This window comes from Tachysurus vachellii, chromosome 9 (assembly GCF_030014155.1).
Source record: "Tachysurus vachellii isolate PV-2020 chromosome 9, HZAU_Pvac_v1, whole genome shotgun sequence".
Taxonomy (NCBI): Eukaryota; Metazoa; Chordata; class Actinopteri; order Siluriformes; family Bagridae; genus Tachysurus; species Tachysurus vachellii.
In genome coordinates, this window is record NC_083468.1 from 26,159,164 (window position 1) to 26,185,293 (window position 26,130).

General features: G+C 43.1%; 2 protein-coding genes across 3 annotated transcripts in view; one reads left to right on the top strand and one right to left on the bottom strand.

Annotated features, from left to right (window-relative positions):
* The window catches only part of veph1 (ventricular zone expressed PH domain-containing 1), an 87,737-nt gene that overhangs the window by 53,271 nt on the left and 8,336 nt on the right, over positions 1-26,130 (bottom strand). For both annotated transcript variants that reach the window (XM_060878713.1, XM_060878712.1), the window contains exons 2-4: positions 23,355-23,612; positions 22,638-22,853; positions 19,907-20,081 (exon numbers count right to left, since the gene is read on the bottom strand). In XM_060878713.1, the coding sequence (XP_060734696.1) occupies positions 19,907-20,081; positions 22,638-22,853; positions 23,355-23,492 (529 nt within the window). In that variant the 5' untranslated portion in view covers positions 23,493-23,612. The remainder of the gene's footprint in view (positions 1-19,906; positions 20,082-22,637; positions 22,854-23,354; positions 23,613-26,130) is intronic.
* Positions 9,196-15,685, top strand: ptx3a (pentraxin 3, long a). Its single transcript, XM_060878383.1, has 3 exons — positions 9,196-9,528; positions 12,612-13,145; positions 14,490-15,685. Exons 1-3 carry the CDS (start codon positions 9,390-9,392, stop codon positions 15,122-15,124), a joined length of 1,308 nt encoding a protein of 435 aa, XP_060734366.1. The 5' UTR covers positions 9,196-9,389; the 3' UTR covers positions 15,125-15,685.

Consider the following 26,130-nt stretch of genomic DNA (forward strand, 5'->3'; position numbering starts at 1 on the left):
AATTCAAACTGGATGGAGCACCACTCCAAGCCATCACTTGGCACACAAAAATATTCACACCTTCAAGCTGCAAATCTATCAAGAATCTTATTTTAGTGGGATTGTTGCAAACCCAGAGGGGAACATAAGCACCAGAGACAGTAACCTGAGCTCTGGATCAAATCAAGGTGCTGTGAGGCAGAAATAGCCACCCGTCGTGCCCAAAGTTGGAACATATTTTCCAAACATATTTTCTCTCTGGGAAGAGCCCTCTTGCATAACGCCTGTTGCTCAAAAGAAGAAAAAGTACGGACCTCCAGGATGAGCGATCCATCTGAGAGCTGATCGCTCTGTCAGCATCCATGAATGCTTTCCCAGAATGACTGCCCACAGCAAACCCTGCTGACAGATTGTTGATGCAATATATACATCACGCAAACAACCAATTACAGTTAAAACAGATATACAGCACAGTAATAAAAGGGATAAACATTCCAACAAACACGAGCAACAAAATCAGCCTGACACGCGATATAAACACATTCGCTCGCAAAGACCTGGAATAAGTAACGACAGAATGCTTTGTTTATAAAGTCCCAGCACTGAAAATATGTTGTGGGAAAATGTTGTCAACAATCTGTCAAACTTATGATTCGAAAATATGACTCAAAAAAAAACAAGCATCGAACCAGTGCGCAGGAATGTAGCTAAAGAAGGAATAGAACACTCATGTTGTGTAATTATAGTAAAATAATCAGTGATGGAGTGGTGTGACAAGGACGAGTTAGTGTTATCATTCTGAAAAGGAACGTTTTCCCATACAGCACATCCTAAAGTGTGTAGGAGCCATAAAGTCAAATATGTATTTAATATTGTAAATATAATGTTTACTATCTCAACGTTCACGTTCACTTGTTTATGGTGTTTTGTGCTCCCCCTGTGGTGAATGGGAAGAGTTGCACCTGCCTTGGCACTTCCTGTAGGTAGCCATATTAGACAGGAAGTGATGCGGGAAGGGGGAAGTGGGAAGGGAGACCGTTTTTTGACCTACATACATAATATGGAGTTGGATGTATCTTTTTGATTTTGAATTGAACTCTGAATAAATCGTCCTCATTTCAACTACGGAGTAGTGTCAACTTTACTTTCCCACCAGAAATGGCTAAACTCAAAAGGAAGCCATTACAAAGTGTTTATAACAGTCTTATAACGCTGCAATTTGCTAACAATTACACTTTTTTGACACGGCATATATTTATCCATTTATAGCTACATTTAATGTTGTGGAACATCTGAGAGCCAGGTTTGTTCCTGTGTTAACACTTTTGTTATAGCAGCTACAAACAGCATGTCGTAACCTCCTCCGTACTGAAGACTCAGAGCTTTTCCTCTGACTGTTACAGTACAAAGTGCTGAACCTGGAGACTTCTTCCATAAACATGTCTTTGCAAAAGACTTCTCTATGTGAAGTGTTACAGAGGTTTTAAAGCTGTTTGTGTGAAGGATCCACTCTATTGTTCATGTCCCTGAACAGTAAGTTAATACGTTGTTGCTACAGAAACAACAGGGTGTAAGAATAAGACTGTAACGTAAGGAAGCAGGAGGTGGGATGGCCTTTGTGTAAACACACAAATAACAGAACCAGGAAGCATGATATATGAAAACCAATGTTTGAGCGTAATGGGACAAAAAGTGTGACGTGGATTTGAAATCTTTGAAAAGTCGGTTCTGTCATAAACAAAAACACATGGAGTAAACACTAAAGCAAACTAGATGTAAGGGGAAACCGATGACAATCACATTAATAGAAACCGATGACTTTGTATTGTAGCTGGAATTCTTTGAGTTGCTGTTATTGATTGTTCAGTAGTGTGGAGATGCTGCTAGAGCAGCACAACGTCCACTCTGTCAGATAGCACTGCTTTTTTTGGGCCAAGGCAATAAAAGCTGAAATATATACATACATACATACATACATACATACATACATACACACATGTATATATATATATGCATGACTAAAAACATTAAAATGTAATCTGTGCTGAAATTCTGTGGCTAGGAATAAAGTGCATTTGGGATTCTATGCTGGATTTGAATGATTTATGGTTTTCTGAGATACAGAGGTAAAGAAGTATATTGGAGTGTTTACAAGAGAAGGAAGGAGGCACTGTGACTCGGCTGCGTATAAACGTTCTCAGAGCTCGGTTCTTCTCCCACTGCAGTCTTCTGAAACCCGGCCCGTCACATTCCACCCGACACGCTCGTAAATACTCTGTGCTTGTAAATTGTGTGTTTATGTACATGTATGCACGTGTGCAACATCTGGGACGTCCGTGTCAGCGGGGACACAAGATGGATGCAGTGTCTCCATCAAAGCTGTGTAAAATCAGCTTGTCAGGCATCGCTGCAGGTTTGGAGACAGAGTCAGAGCACCGTCTGGGTGTTTGCTCCTGCTATCATTAGTTTTGGTTATGGACTGCATTAACTCCTGAGCGATATGTGTTTTAATGGCTGCTTGAGGGATTTGTATGAAATCCAGATGTGGATGTGATCAAAAAAAGCATCAGAATCAGATCATAACTCTCTGGCATTTTTGTATACACTCTTGTGTTCTAAATAGGACCCCAAAGAAGTTTAGGGTCTTATTTAGAACACTATGTCCAACAGAACCTGCCGTCCCCATAGAAATGGTATTCTATAGAACTCTTTAAACTTTTATATTAAAACAGTTCTATAATTTAAAAATGTGTAAGGTGAAATGGGTGCCATTACTTTTTGGATTTTTATATCTACCTTTGTTGACAACCAATTCTTTTTTATGAGTGTTTAGCCTGCACCGTTACCTGTGTTCAGATTCTCTTGGTAATGTTACACCGCAGTGGTGTTGAATCCTGGATTCTGATTGGTCAGAAGGTGTTGAATAGTCTTTAACGGTGGCTCTGACAGCAGCACAGCCGCAATTCTAAACAACTGGTGTAGAGTAGAGACACATATTCATGTAAGCTAGCAGATAAACAGATTCATAATTGTCGATATGGTGAAATTTTTCTTTTTCTTTACTTTCTCATGGAAACAGAGTGAATCATTCAATTGAACAACAGAAACGGCCAATTAGCAACCATGAGCGTGGTTAAAAAAGACTCGTTACTCATCCTTCGTTACTCTGTACGTCAGCTTCACATGGCTACTGGATGCTGGAAGAGAGAACCTTATTGTGCTTGACCTCCACTCATGGTGTAGGTGCCAGTGGCATTTCAATTCAACAGCACGTTTCATTCCAGGATGGAAGATGTCATGCATCACCGAAGCCCGTCCTCTTCAGGGACAACAAGGCCAGTCTTTTCACGCTGCACTGACTCAGGGCTTTCCAGGAGTTTCCACATTCCATAAAACAACGCCTCTGCATGTTCTGCAGGTGGTTTTGCAAACCTTCACAGTGGAACTGTGTTGACCACACAGATAACCATCATGCCCGAGGAACAGAAAGAGTGGTACACACTCGCAGCCTGGGCAACAAAACCCTGTTACTCTGCATAACAAGTTTATTAGTAAAGCGAAATGCCTTTGGTCTGGTGTGAGGGTCATGGCTTTGGCTTTGAGGTTTGCTAAAAACATGACAAACTCTCCATGGACTGAATACTCTGAATGAAACTCTGTTTTGCCTGAAGGCGTCACTGGGTTCTGAATTTTATGTTCGAAAGATATCAGGTTTGTTCCCTATGAAACTGTTACTTCCCTTCCTCGGTGCTTAGTGTGTTTAAATGAAACCCTGGTATGTTCTCTTCCTAAAGAACCTCTGTGAGAAGGTGGTAATTTCATTCCGACAGCTTCAAACTAAACTCTAGCTCGGATCTGATTCTGAATTCCTCGTCATTTTTTTTGTGAGCTGCTAAAGCGAATGGAGCCGAAAGCCTGTAAGGTGGATGTGTCTGTATTGAAGAGTCTGAAGGTCTGAGGAACGGAGCTCCTCCTCTGGATCTCAGTTTTAGCCATCAGACTCCAAACGTGCTTGTCTGAACAGTGGGTGGAATCTTGATCTATGGTTTTAGCAGCTCTGGTACTGCATCGCTTGGCGTAGACGTCATGTAGAAATAGAAGAGCAAGCCTGCAGACCCATCACTCATTAATGAGTAACGATGGATATACATGTCGAGTCTTATCCCAAAGCCTCTGCAGCAGGCTATAGGCGTGTCTCCTGATTGGCTGCTTGGTTCTGTGAAGACAAGTTAATCTTGATGAACGGTGAATACAGTGCAGTTTAAACACACGTCATTACGACGCCAAGCATCCCATATGTCGGAGGCTGGGGTGAGTGTCTCGAAGGATGTCTTCGGAGTAGGAGTGTTTCCTTGACGAAAGAAACCAATGAGATGTCTGACAATGATGATGATGATGTGCCTGGAGCCAGAAACCGAACGCCATCATACTTACTGTAGTAAGTGTTCTGAACGTTGATACCTGCTCTGAAATCTCAGCTGTGGTTTTAGACTAATAGACACACAAGTGCATCATGGGAAAAAGTGTCATCGTTGTAGCATCCGCTGTGATTAGACTAAAGTACCACCGGAGCAAAGCTTTTAAGAAGAAACCCCAAGTTTTTTGAAAGGTTTTTATGTGAAAGTTTGCTGCAGTTTTCTTCCTCAACGTAGCACAGTTACACAAACGCTTCTTCCCAGGTCACACGAAAGGATTTTCACATTTACGACACAATAAATGCCTTTTTCGTCTGAACTGATTTACACTTTTCTACCTTCAGGTCAATTTCACTCTTTTTCAAAGTCATTAATATTTTTTAATAATACAACAGAACACGAGCTCTTTCCACAACTACAGAATAGTTTTCTAAGGCTCCGTGTGTGTGTGTGTGTGTGTGTGTGTGTGTGTGTGTGTGTGTGTGTGCGCAAATACAGTATTGTTTATTTTCTAGTTTTGGCTCAGTCAGGCTGTACACAGACGAGGCCAAGGTCAGCGGTATAATCGTTCATACCGCTCCATCACTGGTTGTTAGGGTGAAAGATGAGTTAACACACACACACACACACACACACACACACACACACACACCCACACCGTGTTTGAATGAAACTGAATACAGAGGGGAATTAAGGTTAAGGGTGATCCCATGAGTGTGCTGCTTTTTTTTTCTGCACACTACAGTGCTCTCTCTACCTGCACACACTACAGTGCTCTCTCTACCTGCACACACTACAGTGCTCTCTCTACCTGCACACACTACAGTGCTCTCTCTACCTGCACACTACAGTGCTCTCTCTCTACCTGCACACACTACAGTGCTCTCTCTCTACCTGCACACACTACAGTGCTCTCTCTACCTGCACACACTACAGTGCTCTCTCTACCTGCACACACTACAGTGCTCTCTCTACCTGCACACACTACAGTGCTCTCTCTACCTGCACACACTAGTGCTCTCTCTACCTGCACACTACAGTACTCTCTCTACCTGCACACTACAGTGCTCTCTCTACCTGCACACACTACAGTGCTCTCTCTACCTGCACACACTACAGTGCTCTCTCTACCTGCACACACTACAGTACTCTCTCTACCTGCACACACTACAGTGCTCTCTCTACCTGCACACACTACAGTGCTCTCTCTCTACCTGCACACACTACAGTGCTCTCTCTACCTGCACACACTACAGTACTCTCTCTACCTGCACACACTACAGTGCTCTCTCTACCTGCACACACTACAGTGCTCTCTCTACCTGCACACACTACAGTGCTCTCTCTACCTGCACACACTACAGTGCTCTCTCTACCTGCACACACTACAGTGCTCTCTCTACCTGCACACACTACAGTGCTCTCTCTACCTGCACACACTACAGTGCTCTCTCTCTACCTGCACACACTACAGTGCTCTCTCTACCTGCACACACTACAGTGCTCTCTCTACCTGCACACACTACAGTGCTCTCTCTACCTGCACACACTACAGTGCTCTCTCTACCTGCACACACTACAGTGCTCTCTCTACCTGCACACACTACAGTGCTCTCTCTACCTGCACACTACAGTGCTCTCTCTACCTGCACACACTACAGTGCTCTCTCTACCTGCACACACTACAGTGCTCTCTCTACCTGCACACACTACAGTGCTCTCTCTACCTGCACACACTACAGTGCTCTCTCTACCTGCACACACTACAGTGCTCTCTCTACCTGCACACACTACAGTGCTCTCTCTACCTGCACACACTACAGTGCTCTCTCTACCTGCACACACTACAGTGCTCTCTCTACCTGCACACACTACAGTGCTCTCTCTACCTGCACACACTACAGTGCTCTCTCTACCTGCACACTACAGTGCTCTCTCTCTACCTGCACACTACAGTGCTCTCTCTACCTGCACACACTAGTGCTCTCTCTACCTGCACACTACAGTGCTCTCTCTACCTGCACACTACAGCGCTCTCTCTACCTGCACACACTAGTGCTCTCTCTACCTGCACACTACAGTGCTCTCTCTACCTGCACACTACAGTGCTCTCTCTACCTGCACACACTAGTGCTCTCTCTACCTGCACACTACAGTGCTCTCTCTACCTGCACACTACAGCGCTCTCTCTACCTGCACACACTACAGTGCTCTCTCTACCTGCACACACTACAGTGCTCTCTCTACCTGCACACACTACAGTGCTCTCTCTACCTGCACACTACAGTGCTCTCTCTACCTGCACACACTACAGTACTCTCTCTACCTGCACACACTACAGTGCTCTCTCTACCTGCACACACTACAGTACTCTCTCTACCTGCACACACTACAGTGCTCTCTCTACCTGCACACACTACAGTGCTCTCTCTACCTGCACACACTACAGTGCTCTCTCTCTACCTGCACACACTACAGTACTCTCTCTACCTGCACACACTACAGTACTCTCTCTACCTGCACACTACAGTACTCTCTCTACCTGCACACACTACAGTGCTCTCTCTACCTGCACACACTACAGTACTCTCTCTACCTGCACACACTACAGTGCTCTCTCTACCTGCACACACTACAGTGCTCTCTCTACCTGCAAACACTACAGTGCTCTCTCTACCTGCACACTACAGTGCTCTCTCTCTACCTGCACACTACAGTGCTCTCTCTACCTGCACACACTAGTGCTCTCTCTACCTGCACACTACAGTGCTCTCTCTACCTGCACACTACAGCGCTCTCTCTACCTGCACACTACAGTGCTCTCTCTCTACCTGCACACACTACAGTGCTCTCTCTACCTGCACACTATAGTGCTCTCTCTACCTGCACACACTACAGTGCTCTCTCTACCTGCACACACTACAGTGCTCTCTCTACCTGCACACACTACAGTGCTCTCTCTACCTGCACACACTACAGTGCTCTCTCTACCTGCACACACTACAGTGCTCTCTCTACCTGCACACACTACAGTGCTCTCTCTCTACCTGCACACTACAGTGCTCTCTCTACCTGCACACACTACAGTGCTCTCTCTACCTGCACACACTACAGTGCTCTCTCTACCTGCACACACTACAGTGCTCTCTCTACCTGCACACACTACAGTGCTCTCTCTACCTGCACACTACAGAGCTCTCTCTACCTGCACACTACAGAGATCTCTCTACCTGCACACTCTCTCTCTCTCTCTCTCTCCTCCTCTTTCTACTCTCTCTCTCTTTCTACCCCCTCTCCCTTTCTCCTCCACTTTCTACTCTCTCTCTTTCAACCCTCGCATTCTCTCTCTCTCCCACCTCCACTTTCTACTCTCTCTTTCTATCTCTCCCTTCTCCACTTTCTACTCTCTCTCTCTCTCTCTCTCTCTCTCTCTCTCTCTCTCCCTTCTCCACTTTCTACTCTCTCTCTCTCTCTCTCTCTCTCTCTCTCTCTCTCCCTCCTCCACTTACTACTCTCTCTATCTCCCCCTCCTCCACTTACTACTCTCTCTCTCTCTCTCCCCCTCCTCCACTTACTTCTCTCTCTCGCTCTCTCTCTTTCTCTCTCTCCTCCACTTACTACTCTCTCTCTCTTTCTCTCACTCTCTCCCCCCTCCAATTTCTACTCTCTCTCTTTCTTCCCTCTTCCACTTTCTACTCTCTCTCTCCTCCTCTTTCTACTCTCTCTCTCTCTACCCCCTCTCCCTTTCTCCTCCTCTTTCTACTCTCTCTCTTTCAACCCTAGCATTCTCTCTCTCTCTCTCCCTCCTCCACTTTCTACTCTCTCTTTCTCTCATTCACTTACTACTCTCTCTTTCTCTCTTCCCCTCCTCCACTTACTACTCTCTCTCTCTCTCTCCTCCACTTACTACTCTCTCTCTCTCTCTCTCTCTCTCTCTCACCCCCTCCACTTTCTTCTCTCTCTCTCTCTCTCTCTCTCTCTTTCTCTTTCCTGTTTTATTATTTTCACTTCAAAAGTACAAAGCTTTTAAAACAATTACAGACTTCATTTAAACAGAATTATTTTAAATACATCATCAGAACGTCCTCAGATCGCTAATCCACCACATTTTGTCTATTTGATAATTCTGCTCTTAAAAATAATCATTAAGGAGCAAAATGCAAACACTGGGCTTTATTTCTTATGCAAATGAATCGGTGTACAAACAATTCAACTTGAGCGTTGCCTTATATGGAGTTTTGTGGGTGTGGCTTTAATCACTAATAATTTCTAGTTTCTAATAAAAGTTTCCTTGTAAGGTCTAAATGACACCATGATCTTTGACTCAAATCACTCATTAATTCAGAGAAATTAAAAGAAGTGATAGAGACTGGGAAGACAGGAAGGAAGGAAGGAAGGGAGACACGAAGGAAGGACGAGTGAGTAAGAAAGATAAATGGAACGAGATGAATGAGTGAAAGAGAGTATAGAACCCATGCTGAAGTAATTCTCATCTTAAACTTCTAGAGAGAAAAAACAAAACAATAGACTCATTGTGGAATTGTTATTTCTATCCATCAGTTCTGTCTCTCTTTTTTTCTTTCCTTTTCCTTGTCAAACCCCCACGCCGCTCTTTTCCTGCTTTCTCGTAACTGCTGGAATGGCAAATCTGTAATTACCACATACGCTACCTCCAACGAAGTAGGCTGTCTCCTCTGTGTGTGTGTGTGTGTGTGTGTGTGTGTGTGTGTGTGTGTGTGTGCGTGCATGTTTATATAGAGCATGCAGCAGCTCTCTCCAGCTCACTTTCCATTCAGCTCCAGCTCACTCACACACTCTCTCACACACACACACACACACACACACACACACACACATAAGCACCCGAGAGCTGCCAAAAGATTGCTCAGCATTTTGCAGAGACAGAGAGAGAGTCTGAGTCAGACTATACCTCAAATTCAAACCCTACTCTGTAGCTTACACTCACACGTGTTGGTAGTCTCCGAGCCAGACAGCATGTCAGCGTTAAGGATTGTCCAGGTGGTGTGTATGGCGGTTTTGGTGAGTGTGGCGATACCTCAGCTTTATGACGAGAACAGCGAGGTCAACTACGACACGTACTACAATGAGATCGGCGATGGAGATCAGAGTGAAGGTAAGAGTTTTTAACCTCAAACACACTGTAACCTTCACTCAACATCCATCATACAAACTTTTATGCAGCCAGGGTTATTATGTACACACCTGGGATTAAATCAGATGTGTGTATTGTGTGTATTGTGTGTATGTGTGTGACATCCAAGAGCTTTCAAGAAAAAAAAATGGGCAAAAAAAAGATGTTCATAGAGGATGCAGGCAGCTGTACAGAATGTGTGTGTGTATGTGTGTACTGTATGTGTGTGTGTGTGTCACTAACATTCTATAATCTAACAAATACTGTATGAATATTTATATACACATTTGTGTAGAATCTAGCAAGCGAAAATCTTTTGAATACGGTCGAATGTATCTAATGCTTCCAATTGAAAAATGACGTACGTAAAAGTTTATTAACACAATTCTTATTTCTGGTTGTTTTTACATTTTCAACCTTTAAACTGTTTACTATTAGCAGTTAATTGTGATTCCTTCTAGAAATGAATGCTTTAAAACAAAAATAAATAAATAAAAGGTTTAGCTAGAAATAGTGGGAAAATAAAACTATATATTTTTTCCAGTTAAAGATTTAATGGATTAATTTGAGTATAACCTCTCTATCTCTCTGTCTCTCTCTATATCTCACTCTCTCTCTATATCTCACTCTCACTCTATATCTCACTCTCACTCTCTCTCTATATCTCACTCTCACTCTCTCTCTATATCTCACTCTCTCTCTATATCTCACTCTCACTCTATATCTCACTCTCTCTCTATATCTCACTCTCTCTCTATATCTCACTCTCACTCTCTCTCTATATCTCACTCTCACTCTATATCTCACTCTCACTCTATCTCTATCTTTCTCACTCTCACTCTATATCTCACTCTCACTCTATCTCTCACTCTATCTCTATCTTTCTCACTCTCACTCTATCATTCTCTCTCTCTCTATTTATCTCTCTAGCTCTCTCTCTCTATATATATATCTCACTCTCACTCACACTCTCTCTCTCTTTCTCTCTCTCTATCTCTCTCTATATATCTCTCTATCTCTCTCTATCTATCTATCTCTATCTCTCTCTCTCTATCTCTCTCTATCTCTATCTCTCTCTCTATCTCTCTATATATATATATATATATGTATTCCCTTGCTATGTGTAAGATAAGAACCGTATGCTTCCCCCGACCCCGACCTGACTCTTCGTCAGTTTTCATACGAATCGAGTCGTTACGGCGTAATAAATCTCTGCTGTAGTGTGTAACACAAAACATCTGAACAAATCTGTTACCGATTAATCGGATAAGAAAACTTCGGTTTATTCGGACAAAGATTTAGCTTCATATCATTTGGTTTTATTAAACCAGATGAGACACGGTGAGACTCTCTGACCCGAGGACGCAGCAGGTCAGACGCAACCAGCCACAATTAGACATAACAAATAACAACAAACAATCAAAACCCAGAACTTTCACAGAGAAACGGCTCTCTGAGGTCTTTACGAAAGCCGTCTCAGTGACAGAACATCAGATTCTGACTACAATAATGTATATTGTCGTGCATTTTGTTTCCAAAAGTACATACACTCTTAAAAATAAAGGTTCTTGAACGGTTCTCTGAAGAACCTTTAATCATCCATGGATGATTTCCATCGCATAAAAGGTTCTCTGTAGAGGAAAAAGGTTCTTTAGACTATACAAAGTTCTCTTAGGTTCTATGAGGAAAGAAGTTCCTTTAAGAACCGTTTACTGAAAGATTCTTTGAGGAACCAAAAACAATTCTTCTACGGCATCGCCGATAAAAATCTGTTTCTGATTCTTGAAACCTTTCATTTTAAACGTGTACTTAAAAGGAAGGAAAGAGAACAAGAACGAGGAAGAAATAATCTGAACAATGAATCGTTAGTGTTTTGGTGATAATGTGACCAGATAATTAAGCCAGTCAGCAATCTTTGGAAGGACAATTGTGTGTGTGTGAGTTTTGTGTGTGTGTGATGTTTATGCCACAGACGGCTGAAGGCTTAAAGGTCTTTATGTAATGACGTAAAATCTCAGAGGCCCCTCGGCACACACGAGAGACAAAACCTCCCTCTGTAGTTCTGCGCTTTAGGAACAAACACACACACACACATACACACACACACAGACACACACACAGCAAGCAAATGTTAATGGTTAATCACAGCATGGATGAACAGAATTGAACACCATCCACCCTCTCCGGTGATGACTGAAAAAACATTTCAGTGTAGGAGAAAGAGGAGGAGGAGGAGGAGGAGGAGGAGGAAATGTACTGAAGATCATCACTGAGCAACTCTTTTGGGTGGATGCCATATAAAGATTTATTTATTTATTTAAGAAGCAAAGAAGTTAATAGCATTAACAAAATTCTGCTCCATTGTCATCTTTGTGTGTTCCAACATGAAGTAGTTCACTTCACAGTGTACCCAGACGATGCACTCCATCAATGGAATGTTGGACACTTCATGACTCGGCATGAAGGCATGTGGTAGCCTAGTGGTTAAGGTGTTGGGCTACCAATCGGAAGGTTGTGAGTTCGATCCCAGGTCCACCAAGCTGCCACTGTTGGGCCCCTGAGCAAGGCCCTTAACCCTCAATTGCTCAGCTGTATAAAAATGAGATAATGTAAGTCCCTCTGGATAAGGGCATCTGCTAAATGCTGTAAATGTAAATTCAATTCAAGTTTATTTGTATAGCGCTTTTTACAATGGACATTGTCACAAAGCAGCTTTACAGAACATAAACATAGAACAAAAGATAAACATAAGGAGAGGTATAAAGAATTAATATAATAAAAATAAAATCTCTCTAAATGACTCAATGCTAGCACACTGGTAAAGGGGGCGGAGCTACCAGGTGCTCACACTGAATGAGAATACATTTTCAAGATGACCGACGACACTCTGATGTACGAGACGTCTGACAAACGTTTTTTTTTTTTTAATTTAGCACATTCTAAATGCTGAAGTTACTGAAGTGGCGTCGCTAACTTCCTGTTAGTAAAAAACGTTAGTGTTACGTTTGTGAGGTTATGACCGTTCTAACGTTCATAATTTAAATCTAACGTTTCCACCCTCACAGCAGACACCCCCACCACCAGCCCAGCCAGTCCCTGCACAGTTCCTGAGTTCAGCAAGTGGGACAAGCTCTTCACCATGCTGGAGAACTCTCAGATGAAGGAGAACATGCTGCTGCAGTACTCAGACGACATCGTGAAAGTAGGCCTGCAGTCTCTGCGAGCCGAGGTGCTGGAGATTGTAGCGCAGAACAGCAGATCCTGCGCGGCCGCTGTAGAAAGCTCGGCACGTCGGGCCGGTGCGCATGCTGAGCAGAAACTTCTGCAGGCCCTGGAACATCTGCATGATGCCGTGGCACATCATCAGGCACAGTATGATGCAACGCTTGGGCAGATCCTGGAGGCCTCTCGGGAACAGGTGACACAGCTGGATAAGGTGGAGCAAAACTGCGTACATGACCAAGTTAAGAACTTCCAGACCAGAGATGTGGAAAAGGAAGACAGAAGACAGCTGCAAGCCATCTCTTCTGAACTGCAAATCATACAAGAGAAGCTGAGCTTCTTCACAAGAGCCACAGCTGGACAAGTACAGCCGGCAGGTAAATATCAAACTATTTAGTCTTAAAAATGTTTTTTTTTAAAGGTCATTAACACGTAAAAGTAGAGTAAGTGTTTACAAGATGTTCAGTATGATGACATTGTGAATAAGAGTGCTGGGATGAGCAACAAGGTAGGATTCATGATTACAGCAGCAGCTCTTGGGTACAAATTTTAAGAGATCATCCACTCAAGCAAAGGTGGGAATTGGAAATAATTAAACTGTGTTCTGAGGAAACAAGACCAAAACACACTGCGATGAAAACCTGTTAGCGTCCAGATTCAACACATTTTAACCATAGCTTGAACCAAAAGCAGTCAGAGTGGATCGTGTGGGTTGTGTTACACTTGGACACAACACATCTGTTAATCACAGGACAAAACTCTCAAATCTCTAATCCATGAGTCAGATACGAAGACACTCTGAGATGCAGAAGTAATATAATCTGTGTGTCTAGAGGAAAGCTGAAGCTAATAAGCAACAAACGCCAAACAACGTTGGGAGGAAACCGAAGGAGTCGACGTTCCTGTCAGCACTCACTTCACTCGACTTTGAAGTTCGGAAACAAAAGATAAACACGACGTCTGGAAGAACGGAACAATTACAAGATGTCATAACTGAATGCAGATGAAGAAGACCATGTTGAAAGAATTGGGGCATCGTGAGAGCCATCCATACCCACACACACACACACACACACACACACACACACACACACACACACACACACACACGTTTTCGTTTTTCTTAGAATTAGAGATGCCCTGTCCTGCTGGACTCGTTTCAGTAAACTACACACACACACACACATCCAGATGACCGACCATCTGGAGAAGAAATTTATGGCCGTTTCTTCCTAAACAAATGATGTAATAAACTCAGAACACTAACAAAAACAGGAGGATGCCTCCGGATCTGGGGATCTGCAGAACGCCCCTCAGCGGGAGCTCGGAGTGGGGCAAACGTGACATTTCAACAGATGTTTGGAGGAGGATCTGGAAGATGGCCAACTTGTTCAAACGTTCCTCAGCCTGCTGAGGTGCAATACTCTATCAGAAAGGGAGGATTTATTTTCAATGACTTCACAGGTTGACCTTCTGAAGGAGTACGTTGATGTCCTATAGGCCCTTAATTCATCAACAACTGGCTTTGGCGGTAAACTTGTTTCCGCTAAAAGAAAGCTTAAAATCCTCTTAGACACCGGATAGACTTTCACACTTTGGCACAGCTTACCTCAGGGATGAATGTTGTCCCACAGGGTGCAGGATTTTGCATTAAATATTCAAATACAAGTACGTCTAAAACTAACATCTCTCTCTCTCTATCTCTGTTTCTCTCCATCAAGGTTGCGACATGGCGCTCTTCTTCCCTATGCGCTCTCCAAAGATGCATGCCGAAGTCATTCCTGAACGCTCCATGAAGACTCATTCTGTCACCGTATGCATGTGGATTAAACCAACCCAAATGTTCAACAAGACCGTGCTGTTCTCATATGGCACTGTGTCCAACCCGCTGGAGTTGCAGCTGCTGCTCAAAGGACGTAGCGCCCACTTCACGGTCGGAGGTGAAGCTCATTTAGTGGAGGCACGCCGTGCTGCAACTGAGGGATTGTGGGGACATTTGTGTGGGACCTGGAGCTCTGAGCAGGGCCTGGCATCGCTGTGGGTAGACGGCCACAAAGCAGCAAGTTCTCCCGGTGTAGCAGAAGGACACGAGATTCCTGCCGACGGCGTCACCATCCTGGGCCAGGAGTACGTCGGTGATGGTCTGGCCAAGAGGTTCGGCATCCAGGAAACAAAAGCAGGAGAGCCGTTCACGGGGAAGCTGAGCGGCGTTAATGTGTGGGACCGCGTCCTGGATGAGAATGAGATTTTGGAGCAGGCACAGGAGGACGGGATGAGCTGCGGTTCCCGTGGCAACCTGGTGGCCTGGGGCGTGTCTCAGATCCTGGAGAGAGGAGGCGTCAAACTCATCTACTAACCGCCTGATTAATTAAAAAAAAGCCTGCACCAAATCTTCTCTCTTTTACACACTCTGTACTACCACACTACCACATCCTGCATAGATCAACAAAACCGACTTGCTTCTAAGGCCAGTGTCTTTTCCAAAAGACAGTGAGAACTGAGTAAACTACGTAAGAACCACAAGAACCAAAGCGTGAGGGAAAAGTCTGCATTTTTCTGAGTATAGGGACAATGTTCTCACTTCGTCAACCCAAAGACAGCCTGTGTATTCGTATTGTATTTATCCGAATGTTTACATTCAGCTAACAAAGTTTTTGTCCCATAATCTTTTGAAACTACGTTTTTTTTTTTTTTTAAATGAAGTAAATCGTTTTTCATTTCTTGCTAAAGGAGCTGTGTAAAATGTTTACAAAGTCTCTTAGGAGACTTTACCTTGGATCTGTTAATGTGAGGAAATGTACTATACTGTATTTTTGTTAATGAAATGAAAACCTATATTGTATATAGATCTTTTTTTGTTTTTCTATTAATGAAGGTGTGAATAGGTGGAGTTTAATAAATAAAACTGTTAAATATAGTACATGCCGGCTTTGGAGAGTATTTCTTTAACCTGATCCTTATTCTTACATCTACACATTTTGGATTAGATTCACTGTAGTTACTGACTGATACACAGCATTTACTTAAGGAATAAAACACATTAGGTCATGCATGAAGGTAAAAATAACCTACAGTGGTAAAGTGGGACATGTTTTATTCCTGTTATACCTCAGTCGTCTATTACATCCAGTTCGGGCGGCCCGCCTAAGCTGGGAAACCCTACCGCCTTAACTAGGTCGTCCAAAAAAAAAAATTCCGCTGCACAAAAGGCCATTGAGTGCATCTCGGAGAATAGCGCGGACGCGCTTCACACCGCGAGCGGGCATGCGGCCGAAATGAGAGAAAGACGTGGTCCGTCACTGTCTGTAGGATAACTAGCCAGTTGATAAAACGTGCGTCTGTGAGAACTGTAAGTGGATTTATGTTTTGGGTTTATTTAAGCCTGTTATTGTATTAATATATAGTTCTTGCAAATTTAAAATAAGTTAGCTGGTGATTTTGTTGTTTGAGTTCTTCACCTGGGGGGCACGGTGGCTTAGTGGATAGCACGTTCGCCTCACACCTCTAAGGTTGTGGGTTCGATTCCCGCCTCCGCCTTGTGTGTGTGGAGTTTGCATTTTCTCCCCGTGCCTCGGGGGTTTCCTCCGGGTACTCCGGTTTCCTCCCCCGGTCCAAAGACATGGTAGGTTGATTGGCATCTCTGGAAAATTGTTTAAACTGATTGAAAATGTCCTGTAAGTCAGTGAACACGAGCGTACTGGTGAAAAAGGTTGATAATTCACCTCACACTGGAGACCCCTTCCATAAACATTAAACAAACGTCTCCTAAAGAAAAACCTTTAGACTTGTGTTTTTAATCTGTAGATTGTCTGCCATACACATCCCCATGAACCAGCTGTTGCTATAGAAATATATATATAAATAAATAACGTATGGAGTCGGTGTGTTAATATAAACCTGCGTTTTTATGTCTGTGCTGCCTGTAATGCTTTAGACTGGAGTAGGTTCGTAGTTCGGGAAGATTTCAGATCTAATAGATAGATCAGAGATAGATAACAGCTTCGCCAGACGCTATAGTCTCTCTAGACATATTTGGCAAAGATCAGGTTTTTCATTTCATAATGAATGAGGTTATATAGAAAGGAGATCTGATCCTCCTCAGTCTGAAAACCCAGGTGAAGGCTGACAAGCTCGCTACATTCCTAAAAGGATGGAACTCATAACGAGCGTGCCCTGAGGAGCCCGGACTCGCTCGTGTACTCCTGGGAGTCCTGCACTTTTAACAAACTCCAGACCTCCGCCAGCTCTCTCACACTTCCTGTAGTATAAGTTTACATGAAACTCCTGCACTGATGCTCAACGACGTGCTCGTGAAGAAAAAGGACTCTCAGGCTGCAGAACAGAGCCAAATATCAGAACCGTGCCAGATATTATCTGTATTCGAGAACCGTAAAGAGAAACGCTCCCGGTTATCGGTGTTTACCTCACCTGACCCGACCTGAACTCCGGTGCCTCAGCTCGAGCTTGCTGTGGGAAGTGTTTAGAGGTCAGTGCTCCCATGTGTGCCTGAGTGACAGTGGGTCTGGATGTTGTTAATGAGAGAAGGAGAAAGAAAAACAAGACTCACTCAACGCTTCAACGCTGATGAGTGTCTCGATGCGTCCAAAAACCAGAGCCAGCCCGATGCCGCGGCTCTACGATGGCGCGAGATGGATAATTATTAATATGAAACATACGGAAAAAATCTGTCCATGTTGTACTGTAATAGGAAAATAATAACGAAGAGTAACTTTCACCTCAATGAAATCTTATCAACACTGATTTTTTATTAATATAGTAGTATATAGTACTATATAGTAATAGTACTTAATAAGCAACGTGTCATGATGGAAGCAAAGCTCAGCTTGTCTTGTGACTGAGAAACTTTCTGAAACCCTCAAAGTTACAGCTTTGTTTCCGTCCTACTGAAGACTCCTTCCATAACCGTTAAATAAACATCTCATTACTGAAACCTGCAGCTTATCAGCAACTCCTTTTCATTTCTAAAACAACAAACGTGTCACTTGTGTCTGCTCGGCTTGCTGGCGAGCGTCCGCACTTATCGCCGCTCTCACTTGTTGTGGGCACAGACTGGGTAACCAAAATAAAACCCTGGGCACATTGTCATGCTGTTCACAGTCAGCCAAAGATATATCAGCCTTCGTTTACGAGAGCTGTTGATCGGTGATCGCCATGACGATTTCACAATTGGTCGTTATGTAAGCCTTTCTTGGCTGAGCCGGTTGATGGCGAAGGCCAACTTGGAGCACTCTATTTTCTCTCTTTTTGGAGATGTTTCTCTTTTAGTGTACCAATCGTAACAAAGCAGAAAGCAGCATGTATATTCTGTATATATATATATATATATATATATATATATATATATATATATTCCAGCTATATATTTTCTAGCTTATGCTGTGAATGCATGGTTAAAGGCTTTCTGCACCCCATTATGTCACTAACTGCTGTCGGGATTTGTTAAACAAACAACGTTAGGGGGTCTGTGCTGGTCTGTGGTGCCTGTTTGCTGGTGGGGGTGGAAACAGGAAATGTGTGTGAAGCAGGCAGGGGTTTCTGTGCTATACGCTAATCTCCAGCCACCCTCATTAGACTGCATTGGAAGACCAGCTACGTCCTCTGTGTTACGACTTTCCTGCAACTAATCTGTCCGTCAACATGCGCTGCCCAAACATCTAAAGAGCGTTACGGTGAAGAGGTTTGATCAGTTGTCCTCCTGTGAGCACATGAGGAGGTGGTTAAGCACTTTTAATGTGATACTCTTAGAAGTGGTGGGCTGTAAAAGCTCTTGGCAGAACAGCACGAGGGCTGGAAGGACAGGGAACGAATGATTTATTTTTTTTTTGGTCCGGACATGGAAGATGTTCTGCTACTGATGATTTATGTAGAAGGAAGAGAAAAATAAAATATAAATTTACTTAATACTCTATGAGATTTGACCAAACCTTGGATTCTGATTGGTCAGACGGTGCTGACTGATCACAGAGCTTACGGTCTACTGGTGCGTTTGTCTGTTGGATTGTCCCTCTCATGACCATACAACGACCCAGTTTACCTCACCCCTTCCATGCTCTGAGACAGGGGTTAAAGGTCACCGCTTCCTATTAGCCTGACAGCCACGGGGTGTCTCGGTAAGGTGAAAGCCATTAATAAGGAGTGTTTGCTCTGAACCGCTCATTTCCTGGTGTTTACCGGCTCCATCATCCTTACTGTGAGATGGTGTTAGAGGTTGCCTTAATAAAATGGAGTTTTTTAGGGATGAGAAAACACACACACACACACACACACACACACATTATTGCTCTAATATTTCTTTCCCCTGCTGCAAGGACAAAGAAATTCGTCCTCAATACCACAGACTCACCAGTAGAACAATCCATCCAGGCGTTCCTGTGTTTAAACAGCTGAGAATCGAGGCACCGGATCACACAAACTCTTCACTCTACACATAATCTACTACCACATACATCTCACTACAGGTCAATCTGAACAATAGATTCAGAGCAAATGGTTTTTTGCATTTAGTCACAGTTTAATTTACCGCGTTTATCTTGCAGAACGAATGAAAAATCGAGCTACATACCAAGTCCAACAACTTTTTTTAATTTGCATCCAAATGGCTGCCACGAGCTTAAAAAGTTTCTCCTACGAGACTGAATCTGGCTGGAATACGCCTCCAAAAGATTACACACCCAGCGGGAATTGTTTCATGAAGACCTTTAAGCGAGGAAAGCTGTCTTTTTTCACTACATTAAAGGTCACTTAACACGCCGAGGTTAAAAAGGTTTAAATAAGATGATAACACTGATTAAACTGAGACCTCACACTCGCTGGAGACAGCCGTGAAGCCCGGTTAACTGTATCAGTGTCTAAAGATAAAGTGTTTTACGATGCAACAAAACGTTTGTCGTAGAACATTACTGTTGCTATAACAACAGCTCGTTTTGCTGAGAGGATATTAATGATATTGAAGGATTGAGGAAACGTGCGCCCATTTTAAGTGTGTGTTCTGTGCGTCACAAAAATAAGAAGAATGAGTGTTTGTGTGCACTGTTCTGTTGTTTTCTCACAAAGAAGATTTCTCGCTGCTCTGTAGGAGGCCTGATGTGACCCCTATGACTTTTGACCTGAACCCTACCTCCCAGTATGCTGATGATGATGGCCTGGGTGTGCTGGACCAGCAGCTCTGCCTTGGCGATGGCGGCCAGGCTCAGGTAGCTGGACATGTTGTGGCTCAGCTCACGATTCCCCTGCTGCAGGAAGCGCACGGCCACCGGGACGGCCAGCGCCATCATCGGGGCTCGGTTGTAGTTCTGTACACAACCCACACACACACCACACACACACACACACACACACGTTTTCACGTTATTCATCCTTAAGCATTTAACTCAGTATCTACAAGAATAATTGCTAATCCTGTAGCTGAAGTTAAAATGGCATCGTGAGCTAAAAACAACAAAAGGCTAAAGAGTCATTTGGGAGATTCAAGAGTCGATTCTAACAGATTAGCTCAGAACTCAGGAATATTCATCACTTCTGTAAGTCAGTGTAAGCCACCACATCCTGTTCTGTAATTTGCATACTGAAACACGATTGGCTCGTGAGTTTTATCATGTAATAACCCTTGTATGTGACCGTAGTATATCGTATGATGTTTTTTTCAATCCAAGCTCCTTGTTTTTCTTACAAGATCATCATCAAACCTCTGCAGTCTGTTTGTAATAAGGATTAGAGCCACATTATGAGACTTTCTGTAGTTCTCCATCATCCCTCCTTCATCTTCACTTCTTAACATGGAGGCAATTCAGCGCACGAGGACACCAGTTTCCTTCAGTTTTAGTTTGCAATCAACTAAAAGATAGTAGTTCTAGTACAACTAGTTCTGACCAAAAGCATGCACTCATTACTGATTATCAGATATTTACACAATCACCCACAAACCGTCCAAATGAAAAATCTAAAAAAGCTGAAGGCCATCAGTACGGATTATTTATTTATTTATTTATTTATTTGTAAGGACAGCAGAGTGAAATGCTCTGACGCCCCCAAGTGGACACCGTGAGACCTTCTGCACCATTTAACTGCATTAACATGAAGTATAAGTGAAATAAATCACTGAGAGATTTTAGGGTGTAGGGGCACGGTGGCTTAGTGGTTAGCACGTTCGCCTCACACCTCCAGGGTTGGGGGTTCGATTCCCGCCTCCACCTTGTGTGTGTGGAGTTTGCATGTTCTCCCCGTGCCTCAGGGGTTTCCTCCGGGTACTCCGGTTTCCTCCCCCGGTCCAAAGACATGCATGGTAGGTTGATTGGCATCTTCGGAAGATTGTCCGTAGTGTGTGATTGCGTGAGTGAATGAGAGTGTGTGTGTGTGCCCTGTGATGGGTTGGCACTCCGTCCAGGGTGTATCCTGCCTTGATGCCCGATGACCCGAGGTAGTTCGGATAAGCGGTAGAAGATGAGTGAGTGATGAGTGAGTGAGATTTTAGGGTCTCTAAATAATATATAATATATAATAATATAGAATATAAAGTTTTATCTTTTGATTAATGTTTATTAATACATTCTTTACTTTCACTTTATTTCATTACTTTAATAATCAAAATGTAAAATTTTTGATTCTATTTTACATATTTGTAGTTTTACATCTTTATCCACATACAAGTTTTAATTTTATATTACGTTAATTTATTGTGACAAAAAAGGTTAAGTAAACAAGTATTGCATAAGTATTTGCCCCCGTATAAACCCTTTGTCTGCTAGGATGTGTTAGCTTTTGAACGAGTAACAAATTTCAAGTTTTCACACTAACAGGAGTGAATACTCATGAAATCATTCACAACATTTGAATATGTTTTTTATTTATAGATAATTGCACACTATACAGATTTGTTTTTCCTTCCCGTGTCGACATTACGAGAGATGTTGAACCCTTGCCTGGCACAGAGGGTGGGGGTAAATACTTATGGAAGGCTGTATTTCTCAGGAGTCCCAAAGAGAAGAGATTTTCAAAGAGAAGGCTGTGTGTGAAATGTAGCTCATTATAAAATCCGTCCCTTTAATATCCATCTTCTGCTCTGATCAAAGACTTATGCAAAAAAAAAAAAAAGCTGGAAATATTCACGCCCCTGAGCGAGCTGTCTAATGAATACTGATCTCCAGTAGTTACCCAGCATGCACCGATCTTCTTTATCAGCTTAGGTTAGGATCGATTACCTTAATAAATAATAATAAAGCTCATGCAGAATTTATTTTACAATTAAAAGTAACCTTAACATACTGTATGGCTGATTAAATTACACATAAACATGACTGACTGAACACTAATTCAATTCAATAATTATGCTGTTTATTGAGTCATAATTTCTGAGATTTGTAGCATGAACTGTGGGATTTTTTTTTTTTAAATAAAAAGTCTATTGAATTTTTTTCCCCCAACAACAATCACCTGTAACGACACTTAAGAAGAGAAGCAAATGATTTGAGCTTTTCTATGGAGATTCTGTGCACATGTTGGACTCTATGCTACAGAGTGAGCGTGAGTCTGTCGCCATCTACCGGCCGGCTGCTGTACTACTGAACGTCACTGACTCGGACCGAGCGCACGAGTCACGTGACTCCTTCATCTTCTGTCTATCCCTGGAATACTGTATGAATACTGCAGGAATCCACATGTGTACGTGTTTTTATCCATGTATAAATGTTCTGTGAATCCGGAACGTACCTCAAATGAATTTTTCATGCAGTAATTTTGTTCTATAGAGATATAAGTTTGTTTCTGATCATTTGATTGACAGCTAGAATTAATAATAGAATCTCACTGGTGTATGAGAGAAAGTCAGAGTGTTTGCGTGGATGCATGTTGACCTGCAGGATGCAGCTGGTGATGTCCGAGGCGATCTTGGCGTGAGGCGTGTCCTCGTCTTTGCCCTGCGGCTGCAGGTTGTGCTCCAGACACGACTCCCAAAGGGCCACGAGCGCTGAGCCGTGACGCTCCATCGAACTCGTCTCCCGTATCGCCGTGGTGATGCGAGTGATGCAGATCTCCACTACCGCCTGGTCGTTGTCATTAGTCACGTAATCCTGCATGCAGACAGTCCTAATGGATTCAATACCGATGTATAAACACCGTGATCATGAAACTACATTAAATTACTAAGCCAAGGATACTCTGGGGCAAGCGAGCTAACCTCTACGGCATTAAACGTAGCTATAAATGGAAAAAAAAATGAATAAATAAATAAAATCTATAATTGCACATTAAGAGGAATAAAACGCTTCATGCGGCTTGTTATAACGCATCACGTCAAAGACCGAATAAAAGCCATCTGACATCATGCTGACTTGCGTACTGTGTATTAGAAAAAAACAACTTTTCCTTCTCTCTGGTGTGGAAGCATCAATGTGACATGTTTTACACCTTCAGTTTGTATCTGTTCCCTAGAAAATATGTGCTGGTCCTTAATTTAGCTTTACAGGTGATCTGTAATTCCCAGTAGATCTACAGTGAACAGTACAGGCTACACAAAGAGCTGCATTTTTAATTGGTTTAGTTTACAGATAAACTTGCTCGTAGTCACTAACAGGATGGCAGGAGATGGTCTTGATCTCGTCCAGTGCCTGAGACAAACAGTCCTCGATCTCGACGTCATCCAGAGAGAACAGGTCTCCCGCTCGGGACAGGTCTCTCTGACCCAGAACTAGCTGGAAGAGCTGGTGCATGCTGGGATATGCTCAGGCCTGCCCGGACCATTACTTGCGACCTGCACTGTTACCACGGTTACCTGACATTCTTCCAGAGGTGGAGGAGTGTGGACACACATCAGACTCGAAAGAGGTAACCTGAGAGAGAGAGAGAGAGAGAGAGAGAGAGAGAGAGAGAGAGAGAGAGAGAGAAGAAAGAGAGAGAAAAGAGAGAGAGAAAGAAAGAGAGAGAGAGAAAGAAAGAGAGAGAGAGAAAGAAAGAGAGAGAGAGAAAAGAAAGAGAGAGAGAGAGAGAGACAGAGAGAGAGAAAGAGAGAAAAGAGAGAGAGAAAGAAAGAGAGAGAGAGAAAAGAAAGAGAGAGAGAAAAGAAAGAGAGAGAGAGAGAGAGAGAGAGAGAGAGGGAGAGAAAGAGAGAGAGAGAGAGAAAAGAGAGAGAGAAAGAAAGAGAGAGAGAGAAAAGAGAGAGAGAGAAAGAAAGAGAGAGAGAGAGAGAGAGAGAGAGAGAGAAGCATTATATCAACATTTGTTATAATTGTTATAAAAATACAGAGAAATATCAGTAATTTGTCATCGTATCAAGTAACCACAAGTCACATGATCAAGAACAGGAAGTTCCTGGAAGTTGTTTATTGTGTCGAAGAAGAAGTGTGCTCACTTATTTTTCTCCTTTGAATGATGACATCACTTTAAAAGCACAACCCTTTATATATGTATATATAAATGCTTAGCGTATCTATGTTATAAAAATGAGCCCTGAAAATGATTTTTAATAGTTACACAGAATAAACAGCACCACAGTTGTGGTAGTAAGTGAGTTTAGGGTTGCGGTGTATCTGCCTTCCAGAGAAAAATGTCCAGAATCCCACAGTTAGAAGCTGTTAATGTTTGATGAGTCCAAGTACCACAGGGTACATTACAGGGCGTGACGTTTGACACGTGGGGCAGAGAATCCCAACCTCGCAAAGCTAATCGGTGCCGTGACCCGATCGGCAGATCCGAGAGCACATCATTCAGCTTCATTGATTTGAACTAAACCTGTGTAAAACCCTGTGTTGTGAGGGTTAGACGAATGGAACTGTAGTAGTTTTTAACTCGTGACCATCTCGTGAACATCTCGTCTAACCAGTTATCATGAAAGAACCAAAAGCTCATGATTTTAGTCATCATGACATCACTTTCAATGCTCCTGACCGCAAATCGCTCAAGAAACACGATCGTCTTTGCAGAGGAGCCGTCAGAGCAAACCCTCTCTCCCTGAAGGAGGTGGGAGGCGTGTCTGAGAGTTCAGCTGCACTTTACTCGCCTCTTGTGCCCACATTCCAGAGCGCGCCATTGCTAAGAGACCGAGAGCCGAAGGCACGCTGGCACGGATCAGGGAGATCAGAGTACACAAGTGAAGCATGAAGCCTGGTCCTGAGGGATTTATATGGCACAACAGAGGTGAGGTAGTGGGTTTGGGGCAGCTTTTCCACTGCAGGAATAACACACACACACACACACACACACATTAAAAAGAACTAAAATGTGTTGTGAGTCACAAGTCACCAACAATTCACCAGTTACAATTAATCACTGAGTTACGGCTCAGCAATTTCAAGAATGCAGCACACACACACACACACACACACACATACAGGGTGTATAGCACATGGGTTTTTAAGCTGAATCTGGTAAATACTTAACCATGTAGACCCACACCAACCTGCCCATGAATGAACAAGAGCCTAGTGAAAGAAGTAAAGAGAGAGAGAGAGAGAGAGAGAGAGAGAGAGAGAGAGAGAGAGAGAGAGAGAGAGAGAGAGAGAGAGCGCAAAACACTGGGGCTTTTGTGTAACCATGCCTTCTCATTCCTCTGTAACAAGCACCTGTTCAGAGCACTGCTCTCAGAGACAGGTAGGCAGGGAGGTGGCTCCACACACACACACACACACACACACACACACACACACACACTCGTCTGAGGCAGGATTCAGCAGTGGGATTCCCTCCAGCACTCCGCATTGGTAATCAAAGAGCGCCTTTGTGTTAGTCTAAATGAGAGAGCTGATTTACTGTACAGTACATCTTACCATAACAATCACACCCTGCTCCACACACACACACACACACACACACACACAGAGAGAGAGAGAAGGGTTACATTCTTTAGGTTACTTGTGGACAGGAGAGCCAATCAGATTGGAAGCTTCATATCAGGCCTGTTATCTGATATCAGTGTAGCATTAGATATGGTTTCACATTTAGGGGAATAATAGGATTGGATTGTGTGTAGAGTAAATACATGCAGATAATTAGAACTATTCCTCATGTGTGTGTGTGTGTGTGTGTGTGTGTGTGTACTTAACACATATTGCTAGATTCTTAAACAAAATTTGACCTTAACAAAGACACAATGAAAAAGTGCGTACTTTTGAGTATCAGGGCTGTATATCTAAAGTGACCTCTCCAGACAGGGACTAATAACTTATCACCGCTGTTCCTAACACAAACCAATCACTCATCACCTCTGTTCCTAACACAAACCAATCACTCATCACCGCTGTTCCTAACACAAACCAATCACTCATCACCGCTGTTCCTAACAACAACCAATCACTCATCACCGCTGTTCCTAACAACAACCAATCACTCATCACCGCTGTTCCTAACAACAAC

What these genes read in the sequence shown, in the direction of transcription:
- ptx3a (XM_060878383.1), top strand. Translation starts at nt 9,390, where the DNA reads ATGTCAGCGTTAAGGATTGTCCAGGTGGTGTGTATGGCGGTTTTGGTG. An exon ending in CGATGGAGATCAGAGTGAAG is followed by an intron (nt 9,529 to 12,611) that starts GTAAGAGTTTTT and finishes CCACCCTCACAG; the next exon opens with CAGACACCCCCACCACCAGC. An exon ending in TGGACAAGTACAGCCGGCAG is followed by an intron (nt 13,146 to 14,489) that starts GTAAATATCAAA and finishes CTCTCCATCAAG; the next exon opens with GTTGCGACATGGCGCTCTTC.